Source organism: Manacus vitellinus, unplaced genomic scaffold, assembly GCF_001715985.3.
Source record: "Manacus vitellinus isolate BGI_N305 unplaced genomic scaffold, ASM171598v3 scaffold_15_pilon, whole genome shotgun sequence".
Taxonomy (NCBI): domain Eukaryota; kingdom Metazoa; phylum Chordata; class Aves; order Passeriformes; family Pipridae; genus Manacus; species Manacus vitellinus.
This window is the reverse complement of record NW_021939122.1, coordinates 12,365,467-12,392,298: the sequence shown is the minus strand read 5'-3', so window position 1 is coordinate 12,392,298 and position 26,832 is coordinate 12,365,467. Positions and strand designations below refer to the sequence as shown.

Below are 26,832 nucleotides of genomic sequence, written 5' to 3'. Positions count from 1 at the left end.
CCCTGTTAAGTCCCCAGCTTTAGTAATATCTTGTTGATGAGTTCCTGAGGCTTAATGGTATTTTGCAAAGAACTATTTCCTTTACCACTGTAAACATGATGCTTTTCACCATCACAAATTATAAGCCAGAGCCAGCAAAAGTGGCTGACTTCACCTTGCTCCACTCCACTTCCCCAAGTGGGTCATGCTTGTCTGTAGGGACAAGACCACTGAGAGACAGTCAAAGTAAACCATCCCAGCCTCTCTTTTCACATAATTTTTTCAGTCTGCTGGATCTCCTCATTGCTCATCTCTTAGCTGCCTCTTTTTTTCTGCTATACCCCTTCTTTTATAGGTAGACCGATTAAAAATAAACATCTAGTGTAAAAACTTCAACTTCCAAATTTTTTTTAAATATATATGAAGTCACAGTCACTTCTGAAACAAGACACCTATAGAGGGATATAATCAATTGTTTGAGAAAATTTAAAGTCAAGGGATCCAAAGAAAAATATGATTAACTCTTTTTCTGATAATTTCCAGTCCTTTCTGTTCAACACTTCTTTCATACTTTCTAGGGGTGCATATATGTGAAAGACAAGAAGCTACCAGAGAATGTACATTCAAATCATGCAATCTTTGCATCTAGATTTGAATTTTGTAGCTCAAACAAAATTTTGCTAGCAGTCACTCACCAAAAAAAATTTGTGCAGCACAAAGGCACACACATTTTAACCTATTTGCATATCTCAGGGCTCTAATTTCACTGGATAACCTGAGTGGGATAATAGCTGCCACACCTCTCCAGAGGACATTGTGCCCTTTTAAGGTGTGGTAATGGAGTCACCAAAACTCCCCACAGTTTTCAAAAGAGGCTCTTAAAATAACATGCCTATGTCCAGAGCATTTGCTGGAGCAGCGTTATGGAGCTGTAGGGTCCTCTCTGACCCCATGAGAAAGATGTCAGAGGAACACTTCTTTGGTGTGATAGTCAAACCCATGCCAGACCAAAGCCTGCAGGGAGAGTGCCCCCAATGCAGACAACTGAAACGCAGGGCAGTCATGCTCCACAGGAATGGAAGAAAGTTCCTCAGGATCAGCTTCCACAGGTGGATAATGCAAATGGGGAGGAGACTCCTTCTTCCTCCCAAATGCTCTTACACAGCAAAGACTCCTGCACGATGAACACACGTGGGTAAGGACCGGACAAGATCTTCATTTTAAGAAGTGCAACTACTTAATAAGGAGGTTTTGCACCTTATAACTACTTGGAAAAATCACTAAGCAATAGGTCAAATGCAAAAGCCTTTTCTCGACTTCTTCAGGGCAGCATGTCCCCTCCAAAATGAGGAGACACCATACAACTTCAGATGGCAACACAAACAACTACGACTGGACTTACACAAGGAAAGGGACATTTTAGCAATACATGCTTAGTTGGCTAAAACTATCACAGAATCATCTTCTAAAGTTTTTGTTCTCATTAGGCTGGACCTAGACTCCAGTCTTCTCCCATCCCCTTGTTTAAACTACCACACATTTTGACATTCTCACCGTTTGCTACCAGCAATAGTGGTACAATACAGCTAGGGCCTTGCAGTAGGTTTCACATTATTTTATGTAAAAGAATTCAATTAAACTCACAAACACTGAGTTTCAGCTGGCAAAATAGGCAAAAGTACTCCTGATTTCACATCATCCATTCAAGACTCCATTAACTGAGAGTCTGTTTCAGCTGACTCCTGTGCCACAACCTGAATTATCAACCCCCTAACAAAGGTGAGGTGCAGTTATTGCTTGAAACAAAAATTGCAAACAAATAAGTATTTGAAATGAGGCTCAAATAGAGTGTTCAAGGGTACTGCAAGCTTCCCATTCCACAAGATAAACAACTTCACCCTGACAAGTAGGAGATGTAACAACATGACAGGACTATGGAAATTGGCACCTTGTGATAAAAGTCACAAGAGGAAGATCATGCCTGTCTTAAAACAGCCGCCTCTGTGTTGAAGGGCTGCAAATGCAGAGATCTGGATGCCCGTACAGCTTTCCAGGCTTCATGTTCAGGGTCACAAAGAACAGAATCTGCTCACTCCTAAAATTTTAATCTTTCACTTCATGCCCAGTTATAGATGCTGTTTGAACTATTTCACCCAGCACTGGGTTTCAACCCTGAACACAACCTGCCCCTAATACCATAAGCCCTGTCAAGACAGCACCAAAAGTGGTAAATTACCACTTGCTCTCCTGAGCCACAAGAGCATGGACTGGATCTTGTGAAACCTGTAGTAAGCCAGGGTGAAGGAGACACTAACATAAACCACAGTGTTAAGCAGTTGAACCTCTCTGCCTTCAGTGTCTCACTCCTAAGTGCATCTTTTCTGGAGCCCCGTTTGAGAAAGCAGTGTATTGTCCCAAAGGTGGCACAATTATCCCTCCATGTGCATCTCCCTCCCTCCTGGTCTCCTGGATCTCAAGGCCTGAACAACATCCTACATACAACACACAATATACAAGGCAGCAGTGGAAGTTCACAGCTTAGAAAAATGCATCTCAAAGCCTGTTGGGGGTTTTCACCAGAAGTGCTCATGCTCTGCAAACACTAGATACAATCTTAAAAAGGCTTGGGATTTCTTAAATGCTGCAAGAAATTACTGGATTTAATTTTTTTTAAATACATTTTTGCCAGTTCAAAATATCTTGATAGGCACCTATCAGAATGCTGTAAAAAATAATTTCAGATTGAAAACTAACTGCAAGATATTTAAGATAAACTTCTTACAGCATGTGAAATAAGTGCCATTCACAATTGAAAGAAATAGAAAAGAAGGCTTTAAAGCAGAGCCCCAAGACTGACACACAGTAACAAACAGGAAGGATATATCCCTGTCTGCCTGGGGAGGAGAGGAGAGGTCTTGGGTGGTGACAGACGTATTTGTGCTGCAGGCAATTGGCAGTGAAAAGAATGGACAGGGCAAACACCTCACTATGAACAGAGAAGAGGGTTTCAAAATTATTACATTATCAAAAGAGGCTGACAGTGCTTTATCTGGCAGGTGGCCTTACTATATAAGCATTTAAGGGGAAGGATTTTGAGAAGAAAGAAAAGGAAACGATGTGTGAGTGTGGGGAATGCAAGGGAAGCCCTGCCCAGGGGATGCATGGATGGTGGAGCAGAAAAGGCCTGGCCCTGAAAGAGCACCCACACAGACCTTCCAAAGCTGGATAATTACTAGCAGCACAGAGAGAAAAAAATCAGCTGAGAAGAATGCTTGTAATCCTTACTGCTTCTTGAGCTGGACCCAAATTTCTGAAAATTATCAGTGAAATACGGTGTAACCAGTTACACTAATCCTTTATATTTGTTAATAAAGTTCAAAAGGAGAAAACATAATGAAATTATTGTGCTAGGCTTTGCAAATGGATTCTTAAAAGCACACTTTGAGATACAGTTTACTAAAAATAAACATTAGCTTAACACCAGTGGAAACTGGAAAAGAGTTGCAAATCTTGTTTTCTCACATGTAGCCTGACCCAGGGCATGTGCACAGAAGAAAGAGAACCATAAATTAATGCAAATTTTCACTGCCTTTAAAAACATGTTTGCTGTTCTTGAAGGAGTAAGTAATAATGTATCTCCAGTCTATATCCAGCTCTCCCTGTGCCTGTATGACAACAATGACCCTGGCGGATTGCTGTCCCCACAGTCAAGTACTCATCTCTGTATTGCAAGATGACCAAGAAGCAAAAGCAAAGCTTTGTTCTTTCACAAACTATAGCTTTGCAGGTGTTGGGGCATTAGACAGAAATAAAAATGGTTAATTCAAGAGCATTAAATCCAAATTATGGAGCATCTTGGGTTAAAATTTAGTGAATTAAGGAAGTATCTACAAGGTGGATCTGAGCCAGCAGGTCAAATCTAGCACTCCCATCCAAGACTCCAAAAGAAGTCAAAGCCAAAACATAACTTATTTTCATCTGTGCTATTTTAGCAGTGAAAAGATGCATCAAGAGAGTAGGTTCGCACATAGTGTAAGATTTTCCATTTAAATTGCAAACTACAAGACAAGAGGCAGGTGCAGACAGACCACATGCACATGAAAGGAGATAATACCAGTCCCTTTTTTTATGACTAAAATACAAAGCTATCTTTAAAGCAACAGATCTGAAAGACAAGGGTAGTTTTATAGGCACCTGTGATAAGCCCCAGCCCCTACACCACCACCACCACACACTCCCCCATCATCCAGTATAAAAACCGGGAGTTGACTGCAGGATGATTTGCAATGGATCCATCTCTCAAACCTGACTGATGAGTGCTAGGAAGGCAGTGGTTAATTTGTGAGGAGCCCTCAAACTGAAGAAGCTGAACTTTCATTTCATAGAGAAAAATAAAATTACTAAAAGAGATACAAAAAATGACAGTAAGGACAGAGGGCGGGAAAACAGGTCCAACAGCTGAAATCTGGAATAAATACAAGCATGGCAGGACTTTGTCAATGGCAGAAGAGAAGACTTTCAGGGTTGTGGAAAGGAAGAAGAAATGGAAAAGGAGAAGGAAAAGGGAAAGGAAAAGAAAGAGGAAGGGGGGGGGATTTAGGAGGAGGTGCATTTGCAGTGATATAGGTGAGCATCAGAGATGTGTCCTGTTCAACAGTCACTCCTCATGAAGAGACAACAACCTCTGCAGGAGAGCCAAGCAATTATTTGTGGGCTTTTTCAGCCACATGGCTGAACATAGTCAACTTACAAGTCCCTGGTTATAACTTGGATGTGAGGCTTTACAAAAGCTTGCTGGACGACAGTGCTGAGGCTGAGCATCAGTAAGAGCTGAGAGTGAGGCAACCTTTATAAAGATTGAGAAAAGCAGATAAAAGAGCTGAGGAGTAACAGGACAATAAGAGCTCTGCTTTGGTTATAATAAACCTGAATTGTTTCTAATATTTTCTAAAAAGGTAAAAAAATCCAGAGCAAAAATTTAGGCTGGCTAAAGGAAATATAAGTACTACAGACAAGAGGTGGATCTGTTAATCAACTATGGGAAGGATATGGTTGAACTAATGTTTGTTGTTGAAATTACCCAGAGAGGGATAAGAAGAGCCTAGAGAAGACTCTGCCAGATGAGGGAAGGAAGGTGAGGAAGACCCTAGAAATGCAGGAGAGGTAGAAGGAGAGGACAGCAGGGCAGGACCGAGCTGGGGAAACAAACCCTCACACACACCATCTCCATGAGGAACAATCCAGCTGACAGTACTGTGAGCACTTAAAAATACTAAGCACAACAAAGGTGGCTGATTGGGCCCATTTTTTTTGGTAAAGAATAGATGATATGAGAAGAGAGGTGTAAATATAGTTCTATATTCACATAAGGCTGCTGAGAAAAAATTCCTTCCCCTTATAAATGAATTCTTAAATTTCACATCTTCAGTAATGATGCTGTGTAATCATTAACCATCTCCTGGTCCCTAATTAGGCACTGTTTACTCAATGTCTCTCAGTCATTTGCAGAAATTCAGTTACTGACATGGCACACCACAGAGGACGGCCATGAGACCCCTGGCACTGCTCCATTTCCTGCGGATGCAGCCCATCTTGTGCAGGCTCCTTCCTTGCCTTCTCCCCATGGAAATCCCCATGAGCCACTGCCATAAGTCCTCTGAGCACATAAGGACAGCGAGAGCATAAGTAAGCAGCCATATGCTCCCTTCTGCCAGGTAAGAAGAGATGGGGGGAGCAGCCCCCCTGAAAGATGCTGGGCAGGATGAGCTGCCTCAGAAGCTGTGTCCCTCGAAGTCCAGCCACGTCCAGGGAAAGGAGAATGACATCCCTCCATCAGCAGCAGCCACTGCTCCCCACACTAGCTTCTAGCAGCTCCTCTGATTCACAGACAGCAGCAATTTGCATATGCCATATAATTATTTGGTTTTGAGAGCAGCAAGGCACTTCTGACTTTATTCGCTTCGCATCTTAGTGATTTTGCATCTTTATTGTTCTTACTCTGGCTTACTTAGGCTAACTTACTATCCTAAGTTAGATATTGTGAGTAGGAAATGAGAAGATCAAAGTGAAAAATGGTGCTCTGGAAGCATCTAAGATCTCTTTCTTGATTTAGAGCATTTTTGCTCTGCTGTGATTAGGTTGGCTCTGTCAGCAGTCTAACAAGAAATGTAAAAATATATGTCTTTAACGAAAGAAAGATTAAGTCCAGTTCAGTTTAAGATTTAGGGATGTTTCAAAAATTCTGTTTATCCTTCTCTTGCAAATGTGCAGTCTAGGAATCTTCTCCTTTGCTAATATCTGATGCTTCAGGAGGAGGAGAAACAGCTTGCCCAGGGTAATGGCTGATCTGTCTGTGCTGCAGATGGTGGGACAGAAGCAAGAAAAAAACCCAAAACTTTCCATGCTCCATCCTCTTGATAATCTTCTCAAAGATAAGCTGATACACTGTTTGCTGTAAGATGATGTATATTTTATAAGTTATGTCTGCTTTTCTGACTCACTGCATTCATGAACCAATTCCTTGCCATAGCTCCTTTTCCAGAAACTGTCCATTGGAATAAGCCATTGAACTGTCCCACTTCCCATAATCCCAGATACTCGTATTCTTACTATATATCAGAACTATGCACATAACATGTTACACCTGTGCTAACATTACAGAGTTCCTCCTAAATTTTTAATCGTGCAAACTAAGCCCGAGTAGTTATTGCAGACACTCAACTAAGAGCAGTGCTGCTGAGATTAGGGCCAACAGTCCCTCATCCCTCTCTAAACAGGTCTCAGGGTACAGCACAAATACAAACCTTGGATCCTCTTTGAACCAAAGCCTCATACTAACAAACTGAGTGTTCCCACTGTAGTGCTAAATGCATGCTGCTTTTTTCCTTCTCCTCCCACAATCCTGGGCACAGCTGAGATGAACAGCAAAGCTGCTGCCCCAGAGGCAGCCGTGTCTCACCGCACAGCCCACAGTCAGCAGAGCAGCCGCTCTCAGAGGGTTCATGACAGTTCATACTGCAAAAAAGTAGCAACATAAAAGCAGAGCCTAACTGCAAATATTTTATGGCTGTGTATTATTTCCATGCACTACAAATCAGTGTAAAAGATGTTTTCTTCAAGGGGCCTCATATAGACTGTGTTTTTAAAATGCATTCCCTCTGCTAAATATAAATCAGCAAGAGTTTTTTGTTCTTCCAAAAGATTAACTAGCCTCAGTATTTTGGGATCTAATTCTGGAATACTTGTTGAGGTGCCAGCATTCTCTTCCAATTTAAATACAGTTTAATGGAAAGTCTATCCTGGGCACATTTTCCATATACAGTGTAATAACTTAAAAGCCTGAATATTGAGAGTTCACCAGAAACAGAAGTAACCTGTCAAGGTTAAACTTTATATGTAATTTGTCAGGATGAGAAAGAATGGGGGAGCAATGGAGAGCAGGAAAACACAAACGTAAGTGTGGTAGAGACAAGCAAATGAATCTATAGAACCAAAATCCAAGATGGTAGAAATGGTATAGCCTACTGAAAAAGCCATGCAAAGAAAATGCAAGTTAGAGAAGCTGTGGTTCTGAACTCAAGGGCTTGAATTTTCTTTGAGTTATATCTGTGTAAAATCAAAAATTTACCTCTTGACTCAAGACACTGAATTAGGCCCACATCAGGCTCCTTCCACTGTATATTTACAATGTAATCAACTATATTAGGATGCTGTTCTTTACACTCCATCACCAGTGGAAACAGACAGGGATTATGTAGAGTATTTCTGAATTATGCTTCTCATCTCGACGAGCAAATGGAGGACACTGTCCCACTGCTCTACCATTCATTCCAGTGCATGAGACTATACACTGGGGATGCAGAACACAGTGGTCAACAATCCCCTGTTGCTTCTGACCTCCCATATCCAAAGTGTCTTGTTTAGACAGCTCCCTAATCAGAGACCACCTCTAATCAAGAAAGACAAGTGACCCAGGCAGGAGACACCATCCTATCTTGCCCTCTCCAGAAACTTCGGCTCTGCCAAGTACTCTGGGAATAAGGCAAGTGAACAGTAACACTTTGGAACAACACAGGCTCCCTAACATAGAACCAAAAACAGGAACATCACAGTGATAGCATTTGCAAGACGGTGGTGCGGGTGCTGGACTTGTATTTGTAGGTTCAGGGCAGAGAAGAAGAACTGCTGCAGGGGTGCCTGTAGAAGGAGCCTGGAAAACACTCCAAGACAGGGAAAGCACCATTCATCTCACAGTAAACTCAAGAGCTGCACTAAAATATGAAAATTAAATATCCTTGAGATTATAGCCCTTTAACTCTCAAATACCATCAGTTTCTCAAAGGCATAAAAGGTTTAGAGACCAGCATGCTATGTGAGCTTGGATCAGAGCAAACAGTAAAGAGCTCCTTCCTCAAGAGCTCGTGCACTCACCCACACTGGAGATTCAGCATCCACACCTGCCTTCACACCTTCTCAAATACCCATATCCATGCCCAGCATAGCTATGCCCAGCACAGCCCTGATGTGCTCCTGCCTTATAGCAGTACATGTTAGTAAGGCATAATATTCCTCTCAGTTCAGAGACATTGTTGACAACTTTAGGTTGCAGTTGTAAAATCTCCAGAAACTTTGCTGTCTCTTCTGCGTGCTTGAATTTATTGCAAATATCACATGTGTATGCCCTCACTTTGATTTAGTATTTGAACAGGTCAGGATATATATTCCAGAGCCTGTTCTTCTTCTCCTCTTATTCAGCTGAAGAGTGTAGATTATGTTTATCATTCAGGACAACATACCATGAAGTTTTATGCTACAATGCCATTTCTAAAGAATCTCAGAAGATAGAAAAAGATAGTTTTTCTTTTATCATACATGACATTTACACTTGGAGAGTGCACTTTTTCTAATATAAAACATCCGTTTAGAGTCACTTAGAGAGACCATAAGGTCTCTTTTTGTGCATAGTCTTGTTTAAAAACACAGTGCTCAAGCCATGCTTGTTTCACACTCTTCCTCCTGTAGTCCCTTGCTGTTTTTCTTTGCAGGCTCTCTTGAGAGTGTGCCTGCCAGGAACAGCTCCTTACACGGATTTAAAACTTAACAAGCACTTCTGAGTCGTAGTGATCATTTTCTGGAGCCCAAGCAGTGCTTTGGCCAAATGCTCCCATTCCCTCCTCCCAGTGGTGTAAGTGTGCCTCCTCTGCTGATGGCTGCCCACAAGCTCCTGGGAAAGTTTACCTCCAAACCCAAGAGCCAACAGGGCCCTTCTCACGGAGCAGCCAGGGGACACCTCAAGTGACAGCACGGCCGAAGGACAATTCCCAGCTACAGATGCTCTTGTGATGGAGATCTTCCACTTCACAATGGGAGACACCAGGAATTTCCAGACCTTAGTGCTTAGTCCTGTGTCTCTAAGGATAACATTGCTCAGCTGTGTGAGCAGGTCCCTGAATCTTTTGCCAAAATTTTCTGGTGTTGATGTCCCCAGATTTAGGTAATTACTTTTTCCTTCGTGTAGACTGGTGGCTGTGGAAGTACGGTCACCCTGTACATCTTTTCTATGTATTTTTTTTTTTTACTACTTTAATTTCTTTCTATCAACTGAAAACTCTCTTTTTCAGCATGAGCAAATTGCACTGCTCACTTTGCTCTTAGTTGGAACAGTCTCCAAACTATTTCCATCCACACTGGTTACTCAAATATCAAAGATTTTCATTCAATATAAAGTCCAAAAGCAATCCTAAAGGGAAGCTCTTTAAACATATATCTGCAAAGGGTCACCTGGCTGCAGGGTTTATGCTGTTATGAAATGGAATATGAAAGTTCTTTGCTTACAAAAGGAAAAATGCACCTGAAATTCTAGTCTTGCTCCACACAGACTAAACCCAAATGATATTGATTCCAGCGGCTTTTTTCCTGCTTTTGGCAGCAAATAAATTCTTAAAGTAGAGGGTTATTAGAGATAGAAATTATTCATGCAGGTTAAAATTTACTATTCGCTTTGCTATTCGGCCACGTTTAACATCCTCTTAAATGTTTCAGGATTACAGGAGCCATGTATTTTTTTTTAATTCCTTCTTTCCTCTCTCTCTCTCCCTCTGTCCATTTCTCCTTGAAGAAAATTCACAGAACACACAATCTTCCTCTCTGCTTGCTTTGCCATTCCTTCCTCTCAAAAACATCTTCCTCCTCCTCCTCCCTTGTCACAAGTATTAAAGTTTCTCAGCCACTTCTCTCTTTCAGGTTTTCCACTTCCTTCACTGGCCTCACTTTACCCAGAACATTCCTCTCTTACTTAGGTCTACTGCTTTCTTTTATTTTTAAATCTCTTGCAATCTCCTGGTTTGTTCTCCTCAAGACAGATACGCTTCATATCTTCTCATTTAAAAAAAAAAAACAACTACTCGTCTCCTGACACATAACAGGTCCTAGTGATTAACAGAGACTCTCCAATCTCACAGTTATAAAAAGATGGATTTATTTTAGTAGCCCACTAGTTAATCTGTCATGTATTCCTGCAAAGTAACTTGCACTGGGTACTAAATGAGGCTACTGTTCACCATCAAAACGGCATTTTTTTCAGGTACATTGCTGGGATGAAAGCACAGGAGCTCCATCCATGACTCTCACCATTGGCCCGTTAAACTTCCAGTCTACCCAGCAGAGCCAGCACGAGGGCCCAGACACAAAGCTCCCAGCCCAGCACAGGGCACCAGCCCTGCTCTCCAGCAACTTCTCAACGCACAGGTAGAAATTATAAGCAAGAACTCTTGCCCAGACTAGAGAGGACTCTGGAAGTGTTAACCACTACACCATTAAAATATTATTTTTTTCCAGGGAAATAATTCAAGTACTGCTGAGGCAAAACCGGGAGAAAGGGCAACACCTCTCCCTTTACGCAAGAATTTGGCCCTCTACGCGCACATTCCTTCATTAATCTGCACTTTCTGTACCACAGTCACAAGTGGAATCTAAATTACTGACTTTCCCACTCTCATCTGGCTCTGCAGCATATTGCTTGCACCAGTTTCAACATCCTTTACCAGTAAATAACACTGTTTCTTTAGCAGACCAGCACTTGAAGGTGGACCACTGAATTAAAACAAGAAACTTCATCATCCACTCAAACCATAAAGTTACAGTTTATTTTAACAATGATAAACGGCATCTCTGATGCTTATTCAAAAAAGAGTGTGAATACTATTCCACCACCCTTTCTAGCAATTCCCACACCAGACCCACAAAATTATCACTTAACGTTTTGCTATAAACAACTGCTGGAGTAGTCCATACAGGAATTTGTTTTCCTTAGCATTTGCTGCAACAGGTCAGCCAGTAAAAGACTAAGGGTGTTGAGTCCTTATTGCCCGAGGACAAGAGCACATAGACTTCCTTTATTTCTTTAAAAGAGATCCTGCCTGCTAGCCACCCCCATCGTGCTGAATCTCATAGACAGAAAGAAGAGATGGGTCTTGCCCAGAACTGTTTACAAGCTGCCTATAAGTAAAGAAACAGCAAATAAATGGGAGTAAGAGGAAGACAGCTTTTTAAGTAAGTGTGTTTCATCTGAATTTCAGTTATTTTAATGAATCTGTCAGGACATCTGCTACTCCATATCCATGGACAATGCAATTCCTTGCACCTGAGGACTCCCCACCTCTTCTGTCACCAATAGCACATGAAAGAGCTCTAGTCCTCTCTGATTCGCACAGGCAAAAATACACTTTAAACTGGAAGCTCAAAGCCCTTTCATTATAACCCCTCACAGAACCCCTCCAAACTTTCATGATTATTTTCTTATTACTTTGGTAACAGAGGCAACCCCACAAAATATTTTGTAAAGGAGGCTACCCCAATATTTCATGAGAGAGCATGCCAAGGAAGCTTTGCCGTCCCTAGCTTGGAAATTGTGTTAACATCAGTGTGCACAAACAAAAGAAAACTTCCCAGTTATTCAGTTTTCAGTAATTTTATAATGCTGCAGACTTACTCACATGATCTCTCCTGACATAGATGACCAGTTACCCCTTACTGAAGTTGGGTAATGACACGAGAGGAACATCATGAAAATGAAAAGATGACTGCATTTCTAAACAGCTGAAGGAAGAGAGATGCACTAGAAAAGCAAGACGGTTTGGAATAGGGAAAACATGCTGTTTTGCAATTCATGCAAAAGGGCATTTCTGCATATTGATGTATTGATAAGAGTGAAAAGAGGAAGAAATTCGATGTCACGTGAGTCAGAGTATTTTTCCTGAGGAAGCCACATTCATGGCATGACTGCCTTGAAGGTCACGTGGGAATAGCAAACAAGCCTAAAGGGTTCAGGGGACTTTATTTTCCTGGTGAAAAGACACATACACTATTTCAGAAAAGCAAGGAGCAATTAGGTGTGGAGGTCAACTCATTCATCTAGTTGCCTTGCTTTTTTTACTTTAAAAAATTGTGAGAAATCCTTTAGTCTCTGTTCAGATAAGGGGTATTTCTTCTGATAAGAAAGACCACTGCATTTTTAATTAAAAAAAAATTAGTATATAAATGCACCTGTTTTTCTAAGCCACAGCTCTAAATTGTAATGTAATAAGGACCACACTGCATCCCTGACAGATGCTCCTTCCTGACATCACGGAAAGATGCAGCTGTTGAACTGGAGTCTGCAAATCCAGACCTCTGGGCCACAAAACATTTCCCTCGTTAGTTTTCTGCACCCAAAAGCAGATCTTAATGCATAATCTGAACCTACTGCTGTAAATACAGTACATAGAGGGAAAACACAAAATATTTGTCATCAAACTGAAGTTACCCAAATCCCAAACCACTACCAATCTGTATTTTTTTCCCAGAGGGTGCACTACAAAATCTCTGGAGTACTGAAGGGTATTGAGGGTAATTTGCCCATACTTAAGCTTTATTACAGCTGCTCACACAGTACAACACACCTTCCTGTGCATCAACTGAGCCAGCAGTACTAGCCATGTATGTATAGCAAAACTACAGCTTCTGCCATACCACTAAAGACAAAACTGATACAAAGTCATAACACAAGGGTTAAAGCACAGATTTTCCAAAGCACAGGATTAAGAGAAGATGGAAAGCGGGTATTGCATTGTATATATAGCCATTAAACCTCAAAATATTCCAGTTATCATATGTTAAAGAACTTCTCAGTCTCCAAGCAATTGCTCGTACACTGGTCAGTGTGAAGCCGCCATCAGCTTGGGATGAGGCATGACCTGGAGTCCTCAGGGAACAGCTTTGCTGTATGAGGGTTCAGAGCAGAAAGGTCTCTGAGGGATAACTCATGAGTGGGTGAAGAGAGCTCAGGTAGCCACTTTACAGATAAGGAGATAGAAACATCTTCCAGCAAAATGGCTGAGGTTACCAGATCTCTGGAGAAGAGCATTGCAAGAGCTGCAGTCAGCTCTTGCAAACATGCTGAATTACTTTAGCACTCTTTCAAATCCATCTGTAGTACATTTGAAGGATATTTCACTGCATTTTGTTCTTTCTGCCATGGGTACAGATAGCCTGAATGTTTCATCCTTTATATGATAAATGCCATGGCACACCTGCATAGGAAGGATGCAAGGAGCTGGAATCACTGCATCTCCATTTCAGGAATTAATTTCTAACATCATGCAAGATCTTCTGTTGCATTCCAAAGACAGCACAGCCCACTTTCCTACCTAAGCCTCACTGCTAGAAGCTGTGCACAGAATAGCTGTGCATACTCTCCTTATTGAGGAGAGTAAGATCATTTCACAGTTCGTAAATCCACGCAATGAGATACAAAGACACAGTATCTCCCACCTTTGCTAAAGCAATAGAACTTTTGGCTGATCAGAAAGGAGACAAGTTTGTCCAGGAACCTTCTCAGAGCCATGTTGCTTGATCAAGGTCCCTTTGGCCAATTTTGCAAAGCCACTGACAGGGAGACAGATTAAGAGCAGAAGAACAGCAACTCCTACCATGCTGTAGCTCCAGTTCCACGTGAGATGGATCAACATCCATCAGGACTCCCAAACTTGCATTCCTTCTATACATATAGCTTCACTCAGAGTCATAAAACAAGAAGGCAACATGAGTTACAGTCTCTTACACTTCAGAGACGAAAAAAACAGAGGGTGGCATTGAACTGGTTTAGGATAATGAGAAAATAAATTGAGCAATTCTCCTTTTCCAAATTGCAAGAAATTCATAGCATTGATGATGCCTTTGTAAAAGGAATTAGATTTTTAAAGCTCTATTTTATATTTCATAATCTGATTCTATTTGGCGTGCAAAGATAGAAGACATTTTGATCTGGGATGCTTCAGCACATTATAAGCACCCATATTTCCATCTTCCAGAGAGACTTTTCTCTTTTAACTTTTCTTTTTATCTCAGATTCTTTGTAAGATGTCATTTTTAACCTTTGAAAAATATAAATTCTTAACACCCTTATGTCTTCAGTCAGTCTCCAAACAGCCCTAGAGAAAAGTAAGGTTTTATTTAAAGTACTTTTAGTTGAGGCAGTGAATATCAGAGATAGACAGATCAGAGATGAAGCTGTAGCTTTCAAAACTCTCCCCCAAAAGCCCTTTCCCTTCTCTTTCCCCACAAAAGTTAAAGCAAATGAAACATTTCTGTCTTTCTTCTGACTGAAAGCCTGGTCTGTGGAACAGAAAACAAAATTCAAGATTTATTTCATTCCAATAAAGTACCCCAAACATCCTTGCCACCAAGTTGCCATTTGTCCAGTTTTCTAACATTTACCTTTTCCAAGCCAGAAAAAGTGAAATCATGGAGACATTTTCCTTAAGCAAAATATGTTTACCGGAGATCTTCTTTACTTTGCAGCAGGAACCAACCCACAGCATGGATCACATCTACGCCACAGTTGTGACGAATGCCTGCTGAACTGCAGCACTTAAACCACTTGCATTTTGAACAGCAGTTTGTCAAGTGATACTAATTATTCAGGAGGTCTCTGCTCCCAGAAACATAAACATTTCTTTTCATACCAATCACATTTTCTTTTCCATGTGGTGCTTCCAGCAGAGACTGAAATTAAAATGGCTTCCTTGTGGGCCATGGTGTGGTTTATTGCTCAAATCCCCCTCCACTCTTGCAAGCAGGGGAGAACATCACACCCGGGCTCTGCACAGCACTTTCCCATCCTTGCTTTGTAGGTAGAAACCTCCTCCTGCAAGTGGGAGAGCTCTCCCAGGCTCAAAACCATCCACCCTTCTCAAGGCTGCGCAGCTTCCTTGTAGCAGATAACACCAGGTCCAGGACTTGCAGGAGCCTGAGGATCACTCCCTTTAGGCAAACTGAAGGGAGCTGTTGCTAGGGAGCACCACGGGGAAGAGAAAAACAGGCTCTTGCAGGAGTCCAAGTCAGAAAAAATCACAACCAATCTCCAGACCTGCCAAGGTGCAACTCAGACACAGACACATGCTTCCTTCAAACTCCCTCCCGCTTCAATGGGCACTGCTTAAGCCAGGCCACAAGCCTCAGAATTTCTTGAAAAACACAATTTCAGTCCCACCCTGGTATCTCACAGCAGGTCCTGCTTTTGCTGACAAGTCTATAGGCCAAAAACTTCCAATGCTGTATCCACACGGCGCCACATGGCTGCACAGCAAGGTCTATCACAGAGAAAATCTGGCAGTATCAGTCAGAAAAAGTTTCATGAAATTGCAGCAAGCAACCCAATGTCTTTGCCAGCAGCAATAATAAACCTGCATTTTCCGAGCCACACTGAGCCATCTGCAAGTCACTTGTGGGAACTTTCTTGTTAGGAAAATCAAAGATGGGAACAGCCTCTGCTAGCCAGAAAACTGAACCACAAAAAGAAGCTGATTTTCATATCAAGGGGTCTTGGTTTATCTCAAAGGTTTCTCATTAAATAAATGATTTTAAGTTGATGGAGAGGGTGAGAACTTCAGATTTTTGCTGATACTGTCTGTTGGGGAGGCAGCAATCAGAAGCACACTGCTTACATTCTGTATCATGTTCATGAATGTATATGTCTTTTATTATATACCCATTTTACTATTTTCCCTTCTTCCTTAAAATAAAAGTAATACCGAAGTTTCTAATGAGGAAAATACGTTCGTGCATCTGATCAATTATCACACCTCTCTTTGAACCCATCCCCTTTGCTGTGTTATCAGGCCCATGGTATATCTCAGAAAAACCAAAGGACTCCTCTTCCTAGCCCCAACTGCAGTCACCTTGAATGTTATTTTTAATGACAACGAATTACAGTGTCCCTTCAAGAGACAATCACGGACAGAGTCAAGAAACAGGAATCCTGGTGAGACAAACTCAACAAGAGCTAAAGAGAGAAGGTGGCTCTGACTCATTTTGGACTCATTTGGACTCAGATAAACATATTTTCAAAGTAAAACACAGATTTAGAGGGGAGTAGACAGGAAAAAATAATAGGGATCAAGCCTAGAGCAAAGTACAGCGATGCACAGGGCTGCAGCATATGCTCCAACTGTGGGCACGTGTACAGCGAGGCTGGTGGCTGCCAGCCACACTCCTATAGCCTCCGGGAAGCTGACCTCCAGCTTGGTACCCTGCTGTGCCATCAGTGATCCCTGACAATTACTGAGAGCAAACAATAGATCCATTCTTTGGTTTGCTTTCACTTTCCAGGAAACTCCCTTTCCTTCAGGGTTCACAATTTTTTTAGACTGATCTCAATGCAGCCCTCTGCATGTATGGATATCATTATTGAAAAATTCTTTTTTAAAACTAAAGCAGCCCTACCAGTTTTGAGATTATATGTCTAGAGATCACCTTTTCTTAATTCCTGCTAGATGTCAGCAATGGTAATTATATTTGTTTAGTAAATTTATTTTATACTATTAACAATATGAATCTTCTGGCTGGGGGACTACTTGCTTTGATTAAGTATGCAAATGATTCCCTAGGACATGTCAGAGGATCCTACAAACCTTCCTGAAGAGACACCTGCTGCCTCTAAATTAATTGAATGATAGATAAACATATCACCCATAATTCTTAAGAAAACAAGAGAAGCAAGGAAGAGGTGAAGAAGGATCAGAGGTAAGAATGCATTCATATAGAAGAGGGCAGTCAGAGACAAATAAGATAACAAAATCTGACAAGTAACATTCAGTCCCAAGGTTCCTCTAGAAGACAGCATCAAGTTGACAGAAAAATTAATGGGAAAACATCACAGAAGTAAATGACAAAATGAAAACAGGAATGCTCCTTGCTATCACCATTGTACCAAGATCCCTACACTCAAAAACTGCCACAACTAATGAAAAACACATTTGCCTTTCAGAATAAATAGAACAGTTTTCAAGTATAAATATGATTACCCATAAAATCTCTATATACAGAAGTCCTACACACTTTCTTTTTTGAAGTATCATCAGCAGTCGATGTACTTTACTATCAGTCACCTTCAGACACTGGTAGGTGACCCGCAGGTCAGAGGTACAAAGCAAAATAATCTCTGGAAGTCCCACTTTCAGCAAATGCCAACACTGCTTTGGCATCCTGCCAAAGGTCTTCTGCACCAGTTAATCCAACCCTGAACAGGATTAATTCCTCATACACACATATGCAGACCCTTTTGCTTTCAGTGCTATATAGCAGTTGTGCTGAAAGCAGGGGGAGCTTAGAAACCACCTTTTCTCCCCAGTCCTGTATTAGTACTCAACAAGCAACTGTCTGCAGAATACGGGAGATGTTCACCCCGTAGTGAGGCTGATCCCATCACCAGTCACTCCATCAAATGAGAAGTTACCCCAAAATCTAGGCAATAACTTAGAAATAAGAATACAAAGCCATACTACTTTGCACAGAAATCTCACTAGCAGGTGATGTTGTCAGGTCTTCATTTTTTCAGTGTTGTTTCTTATTTCTTCTTGGATATTTGAAGTTTTAATTACGTATAAGAAGATGGAAATTATTAAATTAGAATATGTGTACAACAGTGTGCATTAGAGAACAATGCTTTTTAGTGGTATTAACTGCAAGGGTAAACTGTGGTATTTGGAGTGGCTGTTGAAGGACAGGCAATGAATACACTTAATGAGAAACAAACCATGGAGCTGATTTCAGCACTTGCATATAGATATATCATTCACCACTCTACAAGCAGTTAAGAAAAAGATAAAAACAGAGCTCTATAGTGCAAAGTAAAAGAAGTTGCACACTGTAACCATTTTTCACTAGGGAAATGGCCTCCACCCTCTGCTGTTCCCTGAAGTCCTACAGCAGCGGCTCAGCAGATCTCACTGGGCCTGAGGGCTTTCACACTGCACCCAAGTGTCCCAAATCTCCTGCCAACACATGTGAACAAGACCCAGAAATTATTCTCCAGGAGAACAAAATGCGGAGAAAGGACCATGTCAGGGCTTCACACCTTTTTTGCACAGGAATAAATGACTAGCCAGGTGTAGGAAAGTCCATGGAAAACAAGATCCCATGGAAATGGGAAATGAATCCAAAGAGCCATCCAAAAGCCTCTTGCCATGCAGCATGGATGGAGTCCTGCTATACCCTAACTCCTGCTTCCTTCTTCCTTTTTGCAGCACACAACCGTGGCTACATTGCTCATCAGATCTATATACAGGTGGTATAAATCTGGTCATGCATAATACTTATGTGATCCTCTGTATACACCCCACAAAGACACAAGAGCCATTCTTTATATTGTATTCACAACTTACAGAGCATCACCTGCAAAAAGCTTAAAAACTCAGCCATTTAAACTGAAAATCACGTCTGTCAATCATTACCACCTTCCAGGCTAAAAAGCCAACATGCTCTCACAGGGGACTTCTCTGCAATTACATTGATGCCACACAATTACAGTTTGGAAAATGTAATACGAGATACCTTTTCTCCTGCTCCTTGTAAGAATGATTCCACAGCGAAACTCTGATGAATGTCTGTGATGTCATTAAAACAAAACTGAAACAAAGCTCTGCCAAGAATGACTTATTAGTAATTATGACTTCTAGTAAGAACAGTTATTGAGCAAATGTGCAGGTATGCAGATTCACATATAGGAATTAAAGCAAAGGTGAAACAAAGCCCTGCAATGAGTGACTTATTAGTAATTATGACTTGTACTAAGAATATTTATTGAGCAAATGTGCAGGTATGCTGATTCACATACAGTAATTAAAGCAAAAGTGAAACAAAGCCCTGCAATGAGTGACTTATTAGTAATTATGACTTGTAGTAGGGACAGGTACTGAGCAAATGTGCAGGTATTCACCTCCATGTGAATTAACCTACACTATACACATTAGCTAGTCAAAAGACCTCTGAAGAGATGTGTACATATTAATCACTATCCTCTGCACAACTACATACACTGAATCCCTCTCCCAGCACAGTGCAGCAGCATCCTTGGCTAAACCATCACTTTGTGTTAGTTTGGTTCTGAGTGAAAGAGAAATAAAAAATACTGAGGTGTTGGTTTTTTTCCTTAGACAGAATCTCTTAGATTTTGCCACTTAAAATTAAGAGTAGGATCTTTCACAAATAGCAGCTCACTCATGGCCATAAGGAGGAATTAAAAACTACTGCAGCAGATGACAGCTGTATCAAATACATAAGAACAACACAGGTATTATGACACATGCATCTATTAGAGACTTGTTTCAAGTGTAATTAGCTAGCAAGTAGTCTAATATAATTATTTAGTAAACTCTGCCTATAAGTATACAGTCATTCTTGTAGAAACCAGCTTCAGATAAACCACAAGCAAACATATTAACATTTCCTGTTTAAAACAGTGTTAAACACCTCATGTATAGATATTACATTTTAAAAAGCAAGTAAACATCCTGTCTATCAGGGCTGTGTTACCTTTGAACTTCCTAGTTCCATTTTTCTTCTCTCTGCATAGACTGCTCTGTAAAACACACCACGTACTTCTTTGGAGGTGGTGGAAAAGTGAGAGGGAATGGGAAAGCGGAGCAGAGACCGCCACAGTGCCAAGCACAGGGACACAGATGGAGACTGCACGAGTGTGCTTCAACACTGCACAGAGAAGACTCCCATGTCCAATCACAGGTCTCCTTTCAAAAAAAAAGGTGCTGCCTTTCATGATGCAGGCACATTGGAGTTTGTTTGGTGGTAAGGAATGAAGTCAGAGATGGGTCTCTCCTGGAAAGCTCGGGAAACTGCTGCGTCAGTGACCCTAGGTGAAATATTACTTTTCCTCCTAGTCCCACCAGTGGGAAACTTTCCTTCAGGTGACTCAGGCTCCATTCAGCATCCACCAACTCCATCATCAGGACAGATAGCATAGCTCTCCTCCCATGTATCAATGGGAAAGCAGAATTTTCACTTAAGGAGATGCCTGCCCATGACAGCGTGCATGTACCTCAAACAGGATCAGCACAGCACTGGCTTGTAGGACTTCACACAACAGACCCGAGCATCAGTGCAGGTCCAGGGACATCAACACCACTGACCACACAACCCCAAGCATGATGCATCACCCACCCATGGCTATACTTGTGCCAAAGTATGTTGAGACTCCTCTGTCCAGCAGGAATGCTGCATAACTTAACTTTGCTGTTGAAAGCAGATCTGTGAGTGAAACAGGGTAAAATGATGCCAGGTGTTCCTCATCATGACAGTCTGGGTATGGTTGCACTTGACTACTACACGCCTAGAATCACAGAATTTAAGACTGGAAAAGACCTCTAAGGTCAAGTCCCACCATTAACTAGCACTGCCAAGTCCACCGCTAAACCATGTCCTTAAGCACCACTTCTACATGCTTTCTGAACACTTCCAGGGACATTGATTCCACCACTTCCCTGGGCAGGCAGTTCCAACGCCCGACTGCCCTTCCAATGAAGTTTTTCCTAATACCCAATTTTAAAGCTGCCCTGGTGCAACTTGAGATCATTTTCTCTTGTCCTATCACTTGCTACCTGGGAGAAGAGGTTGACCCCCACTGCACTACAACCTTCTTTCAGGTAATTGTAGAGAGCAATAAGGTCTCCCCTGAGCCTCCTTTTCTCCAGATCAAACAACCCCAGCTCCCTCAGCCACTCCTCATATGACTTATTCTCTAGACCCTTCAACAGCTCTGTTGCTCTTGTTTGCACACACTCCAGCACCTCAATGTCCTTGTAGTGAAGGGCCCAGAACTGGACACAGCACTTCAGGTGTGGCCTCACCAGTGCCAAGTACGGGGGACAATCGCTGCCCTGGTTCTGCTGGCCACATTATTTCTGATACAAGCCAGGATGCCATCAGCCTTCTGGGTCACCTGGGCACACTGCTGGTTCACGTTCAGCTGGCTGTCAGCCAACGCCCAACCTCTCTGTCCTTACATCAGGGCACACACAGCTTTTAAAAATCACCAACCTGGTTTTAGGTGGGTTTTTTTTAAGGGTGCCTTCCTCAAGAGCCACTTCAGGAGCTTTAATCTCAATTAACTTTTTTGACCCTGTCAAGGTCAGGGCGTGCCCCAGCAGAGGCAGGGACCCCAGCACACTGCTCTAGGCAGGTGTCTCAGGGAAACCTGCTGTTTCCCCAAGATCAGCTCAGCAGAGCCTCCAGCAGCCAGCATGTGCAGTATCTCCCCATCTGAGCTAATTTTCAGTGAGTAATTAATTAGGTGCTTATGAAAATCCCAGCCCATCCTTGACCCATGGAGGACATGGATTGATTATTTACCCGTGATTTCTAAAAACAAAGGTTGCAAAGTCCCAAGGATATCAATACAACTCCTTTCACTATCATTACATTCACTTTCGATTACACTTCTAAGAAATGGATATGGTTTCTGTTCTCTTTCCACAGCTATTTTCTGAAACAGAAATATTCAACAGAAAGATGGAACTGGAGGAACAGTAGCCACAGACAAACCACAAGTGCAGATGTAGTCTATTTTTGTTAAATGTGCTCTTGTAGCGTGATTATTTTTTAATATAATGCAGGTCCCTTTTTTCATTTTTTAAAGCATCAATGTGCTGAACAGAGAAGTACATCACCTCTGTATATAACACAGCCTGTAGCCCCTCTGTATGAAGAGGAAAATTTGAGTTAATTACCCACATCACCTCATTAGTCTCCCTCTCCCAACAAATAAAAATTAAAGAGAGGCACGCTTGCTGGAGTAGAATTGCTGAAAGGCAGAAGTTGCAAGATTACTGTGCAATGCACTGCCAGCTGCAAGTAGGAGAAAGCCCTAGCAGGAATGCCAAGCCCCTGGCTCACACAGGAAACATATATAGCTGTTATTCTTTCACACGCATTTCTTTTTTTCTAATTCATTCAAATAATGTTTCAAAGGTGAAAAGGCTCTTACAATCACAAGACAACAACCAGAGCTCTTTGGTTTGTTTTTTTTACTTTGACCCAACAGTACAATTGTTCTGCATATTACACGTATATCACGAAATTAGGGAAGTAATAAGATCAGGCCACAGAAACTTCAGAACACAAACGATGAATAAATAAAAATCTCTACTGAAACATCCTACTAAATATCTTTAGGGAGAGTCATCTACTTCCTAACTATGTATATTTGTTCCTTAAACTATAGGGTTTGGACTCGGTGGAAAATATGGGAAGAATCAGGACAGTAACAAGATATTCAGAGAGTAAATGTATATACCTCGTGCATCTGTGTTCAAAGAAAGGATAAGAGATACTCCAAACCCACATGATGCTTTACCTACACCTTTCACATCTGTGTTTACTATTGTGACAAGGAAGAGTCTCTGGAAATACACTCATACCTCACTAGACATGCAGCACATTTACTACATCCAAACTTAAACAGAATACATGAGAGCAATAGGCAAGTTTAATACTAAGGAGTGCAATATTCTCACAGAAGTATTTATGGCATGAGACTTGCTCAGGTAGGGACATAGCTAATATGGCACGTTGTCTATAGCTTCAAATTCTGTTTTAACGTTGGCCTATGCAGGGTATTCCAGTCCCTCTCCAGCTCCTCCCTCTCCCCCGCTGTACATCACCCAGCAAACCCAGGGAGTGGGTTGCACTGAATGGCCTCAGCGTCGTCAATTCAAACCAACGTTCATTCCAAACCTTATCAATCCAGTTAAGAAGAAACTGCTGCTGGAAAGGAGAAATAAGGTGACTGTTCTGAGAGCCCGCTCAGCCGCCCGGTAGTAACCTTGTACATCGCGGGCCTGGTGCTCCCCGGTGGGGCTGTCAGACAGCGCGCGTGGACACAGTTACTTTATTTTCGACCTTGACACCTCCCAGCGCGCCCGTGAGCGCTGCCCGGGCAGGTATTTATGCCTTATCCCCGTGGTGCAGCCAGACGAGCACATCCCCAGCCCGAGCTACTCCCGTTGGCCAAGCGCCGCTCCGGGAGCGGGATGCTCCTGGAGGAACGAGTCGGGCAGAACGCGCATCCCCGCATCCCCCGCCGCACCTTCCCACGCCTCCCGCAGCGGAGGGGCGGGCCGGTCCTTACCGTAGAGTAGGCTTCTCGTCACCTGCCCCCCCATGGCGGCACGCAGCCCCCCCCGCTTTCCGGCCCCGGCTCCCACTCGCTCCGCAGTCCCCGCGCCCACGCTGGGACGCGGCTGCCCCGCGGCCGGCGCGCGTGTGGCCCACCCCGCGCCTTCCCGCCGCGGCACCGGCGCTCCGAGCTGTCATCTTTATTTACATAAGAAGGAGGAGACTTCGCGGCTTCCTGAAATAGCTGCCGGCGTTTCAGGGACGCAGCGTGTCCCCCCTTCCCCACGCACACACCACAGTCCCACGGCGGAGAACTCAGCGGGCAAAGGCATCCACGCGCGGTGCTACCGGCGCTGCGCGCCGCTGGCCGGGATGAAACCCGGCGGTAGCCGGCGAAACCCGGCAACGCTAGGAACAAAGCGAGAGGCACCGCAGACTCCACCGAAGACAAAAAAAAATTTGTAAAATCAAACGACTTTGGCCATTTGAAACTTTCGCTCCCCAGTGGTTGATGCCCTAGTGCAAAGCCCTGGAATAAATCAGAATAGGAAAAAAAAGTTTTGAAAAAATTTATTACCAGGCATCACCACTCCAGAGTCTTCAAACGGTCTTTGCAGGTTAATTATTAATTATTTAATAGCAAAGAAGTGCTCGAAACGCAGAATGGTTCACCACAGACTGAAAATAATAAAAATAGTACCCCCAGTAAATTCTTTCGTGCAGGGCTCGCACGTTCAGCGCAGATACAAGGCTTTCTGCACTCCAGTTCTCTACCTCTGCTGATGGATAATGGCCAGCGTTAGAAAAAGCAGGAGGTTGCCGACAGCGGTTCAGGGAGGTGCGCAGGGGACTGCAGCCAGGGTTAGACCCTCTCTCTGCATCCCGCAGTTCGTGCAGGACCTTGCTCGTTCCCTCCTCTGAATCTCCAGCACTGCACACCCCTACCTATACACTCATGTCCCTACATCTTTCCTGTCCACTGCTCTGAGAGTAAATTAACACAGCAAGCACCGAGCTGCCACAGCCAGCAACGGCATCTCCCAGCTGGCTCGTTTAAAACTAGCTCATGCATCTTTATGCTGCGCCGCAGTCACTCTCCTCTCTGCAGAGGAGCAAGAGTCAAACTTATGCAGCTGCAAGTGCAGCTCTACCTCCCAACTCTTACCATGGTGTTGGGCAAATCCTGCCATCCCACTGCCTCGACTCTGCCACCGGAAAAATGGGAAATAAGATTTTCTCTTGCCTGTGTTGTAAGGATTATTGCTTAGGACGTCTGTGTGCTGAGGTCTCAGCACTTCTGGAAAGAAAAAAAAAAAAAAGGCAGTGCAAAAAAAGCCCAAGCCAAAAAGCACAGTCAGGGTGTTTGCACTATTGCTGCATGCTTGAGGAAAGCTGTGTCCAGCATTTTCAGCCTGTGAGAGGAGCCTCTCTCGAGCCCCCCCAGCAGCAGCCAGTCACCGCTGCCAGCTCACCCAGTGGCTCCCACCTGCCCAGCTGAAGAGACTTGCACCCACACCCCAGAGCCAAGCAGCAGCTCTTCTTTAGCTGAGCAGCACACAGGCAGCACTCCGCTCATCCCTGCCCATAGTCACACTCCGCAGAGCTCATGGCAGCTTCTTGGCAGAATAATCTTCCTTTTTCCCCCCCCTTCTATTTTTTTCCCCTCCCCAGATGATGCTGCACTTACAGTGGGTGGGGTGAGGACTCATCTCCAGGAGCACTGCAGTGTGGCCCCCACACCCCAACGGGTGCAGGATATCTCCCAGGTCACACGACCCCATCACAGCACCCTGCTCTGCTCCCTGGCTGCTGGGCACCCACAGAGGCCACAAGGACACTGCCAGTTTCATGTCCTGGGGGTAGCCCACCCTCTCAGGCTGACAGCAAAGGGTCCAGGAATTTACACCATCAAATACCACATTTCACTTGGAGGAATGAAGATTAATTTGGACGTTCAATCCAAAATTTTCTCCCTCAGTTTCAGCTCTGCTTTCCATCCTTACCTTAATCTTGCTACAGCTCTGTGAATAATTGACTTCTTGGTTCACTGCCTCAACCAAGAGATTGCTAGGAAAAAAATATAATTTCATGTTGGCCCAAAAATGAATGCTTTGTGCGTCTCACTGAACAAAATGTTTCTTTAACTCAAAATGAAGCATTTTATTTTCAGAGTTATTTTTACCTCATTTTTTCAAGTTATGGTCATTCAAACCAGCTCTGAAATGATGCCCTAAAAAAAAAAAAAGAATTAAACCCTTTGTTTTGAATATACCAAAAGGAAAATTTTGAATTGTTATCTTTTCTGATTATTTTATTTTTTGCAACTTATTGGCTTTGTTTGTTTGTCTGAGGGGGAGGATGGAGAGGGCAGACTGCCAAAGTGAGTCATCCTGTTTGGCAGAAAATTATAAACAATTTCAATTGATTTTAAAATTCCATTATTTTTCAGAAAAAATCCAGCATCCCCTCCCACCCCTGAACTTCCCCCAGTGCTGTGGAGCAGCCTGTAGGGGACACAGCCCCTCAAAGCCTTTCATGGCAGTAAAATGGCCTGTCTGCCCTGTTCTGTGATAAACCTTTGAGGATTATTTGCCATATGGCAAATCTTTCCTTCAGTCATGTCACACTGAAACTTATTGCTGATTTGTTCTTGTCACTTTTCAGACCTTGCTCTTTTCCAAATTACTCCTCAGTCTTTCATGTTTAGGTTCTCCTCTAGACATAGGGAAAACCCACCTATAGCCCTGTTCCTATTTTACAGTTCTCTCTGCCAGTACCTTCTAGGTCCCCCTTGGGGTGTTTCTTTGCCCTTGTCAATATGGGTAAGGCCTCCTATTTTGGCATCAGGTATAAAAGTCAATATCATTCCCATCTGTGCTCCCTTCTAAATCACTAACAAAGGTATTAGGTTGGACCCAACAGAAACCCAGCCCCTAAATCCATTCCCATTCATGAACAGCATCCAGCAAACTCCAGCCAAGCAGCAGTGCTGCTGTCCAAGCCGGGAGGAATCTGCTGCAAGAGTATTTTGAGGCAATGTCTGATCTTGCTAAATATACTCATCGACCACAAGAGTAGGATGCTGAGGCTGCAGAGCACTCCTGAAGATAGATTCATGTCATCAAGGCTGTGTATTAGCTAAAACCTTGGATCTTTCCAAGCAGCCTTGAGCAGACAATGGGGCATCTCTCCTATCCCTCCAGGGATAAAAACCCTAGCCCTGAGCACCAGGCAGCAGGTTTGGGTATGAAATTGAGGGGTTATGAGCATCTGCATTGCTTCTCTGGTGTCCTGGTCAGAAGGCTGGTAATCAGCAAGGAGGATGCTAGAAATCCATCATGGTCTGGGAAAAGACATCCCAACATGGCCAAACAGCTCATTCCATCCTGACTGGAAGAATCCAGCAGA

The 26,832-nt window shown here is 42.9% G+C and overlaps 1 protein-coding gene across 4 annotated transcripts in view; it reads right to left on the bottom strand.

The window, feature by feature from the left end:
• Positions 1–25,485, bottom strand: part of NEURL1 (neuralized E3 ubiquitin protein ligase 1) — an 86,119-nt gene extending 60,634 nt beyond the window's left edge. The window contains exons 1-2 of one of the 4 annotated variants that reach the window (XM_018069316.2): positions 25,428–25,485; positions 24,590–24,718 (exon numbers count right to left, since the gene is read on the bottom strand). In XM_018069316.2, coding sequence (XP_017924805.1) covers positions 24,590–24,614 — 25 coding nt within the window. In that variant the 5' untranslated portion in view covers positions 24,615–24,718; positions 25,428–25,485. Of the gene's footprint in view, positions 1–23,437; positions 23,464–23,632; positions 23,707–24,589; positions 24,719–25,111; positions 25,164–25,427 lie in introns of those variants that run through there. The other 3 variants (XM_018069317.2, XM_018069318.2, XM_018069314.2) reach the window with 3 other exon arrangements.
• Positions 25,486–26,832: the final 1,347 nt, after the last annotated feature.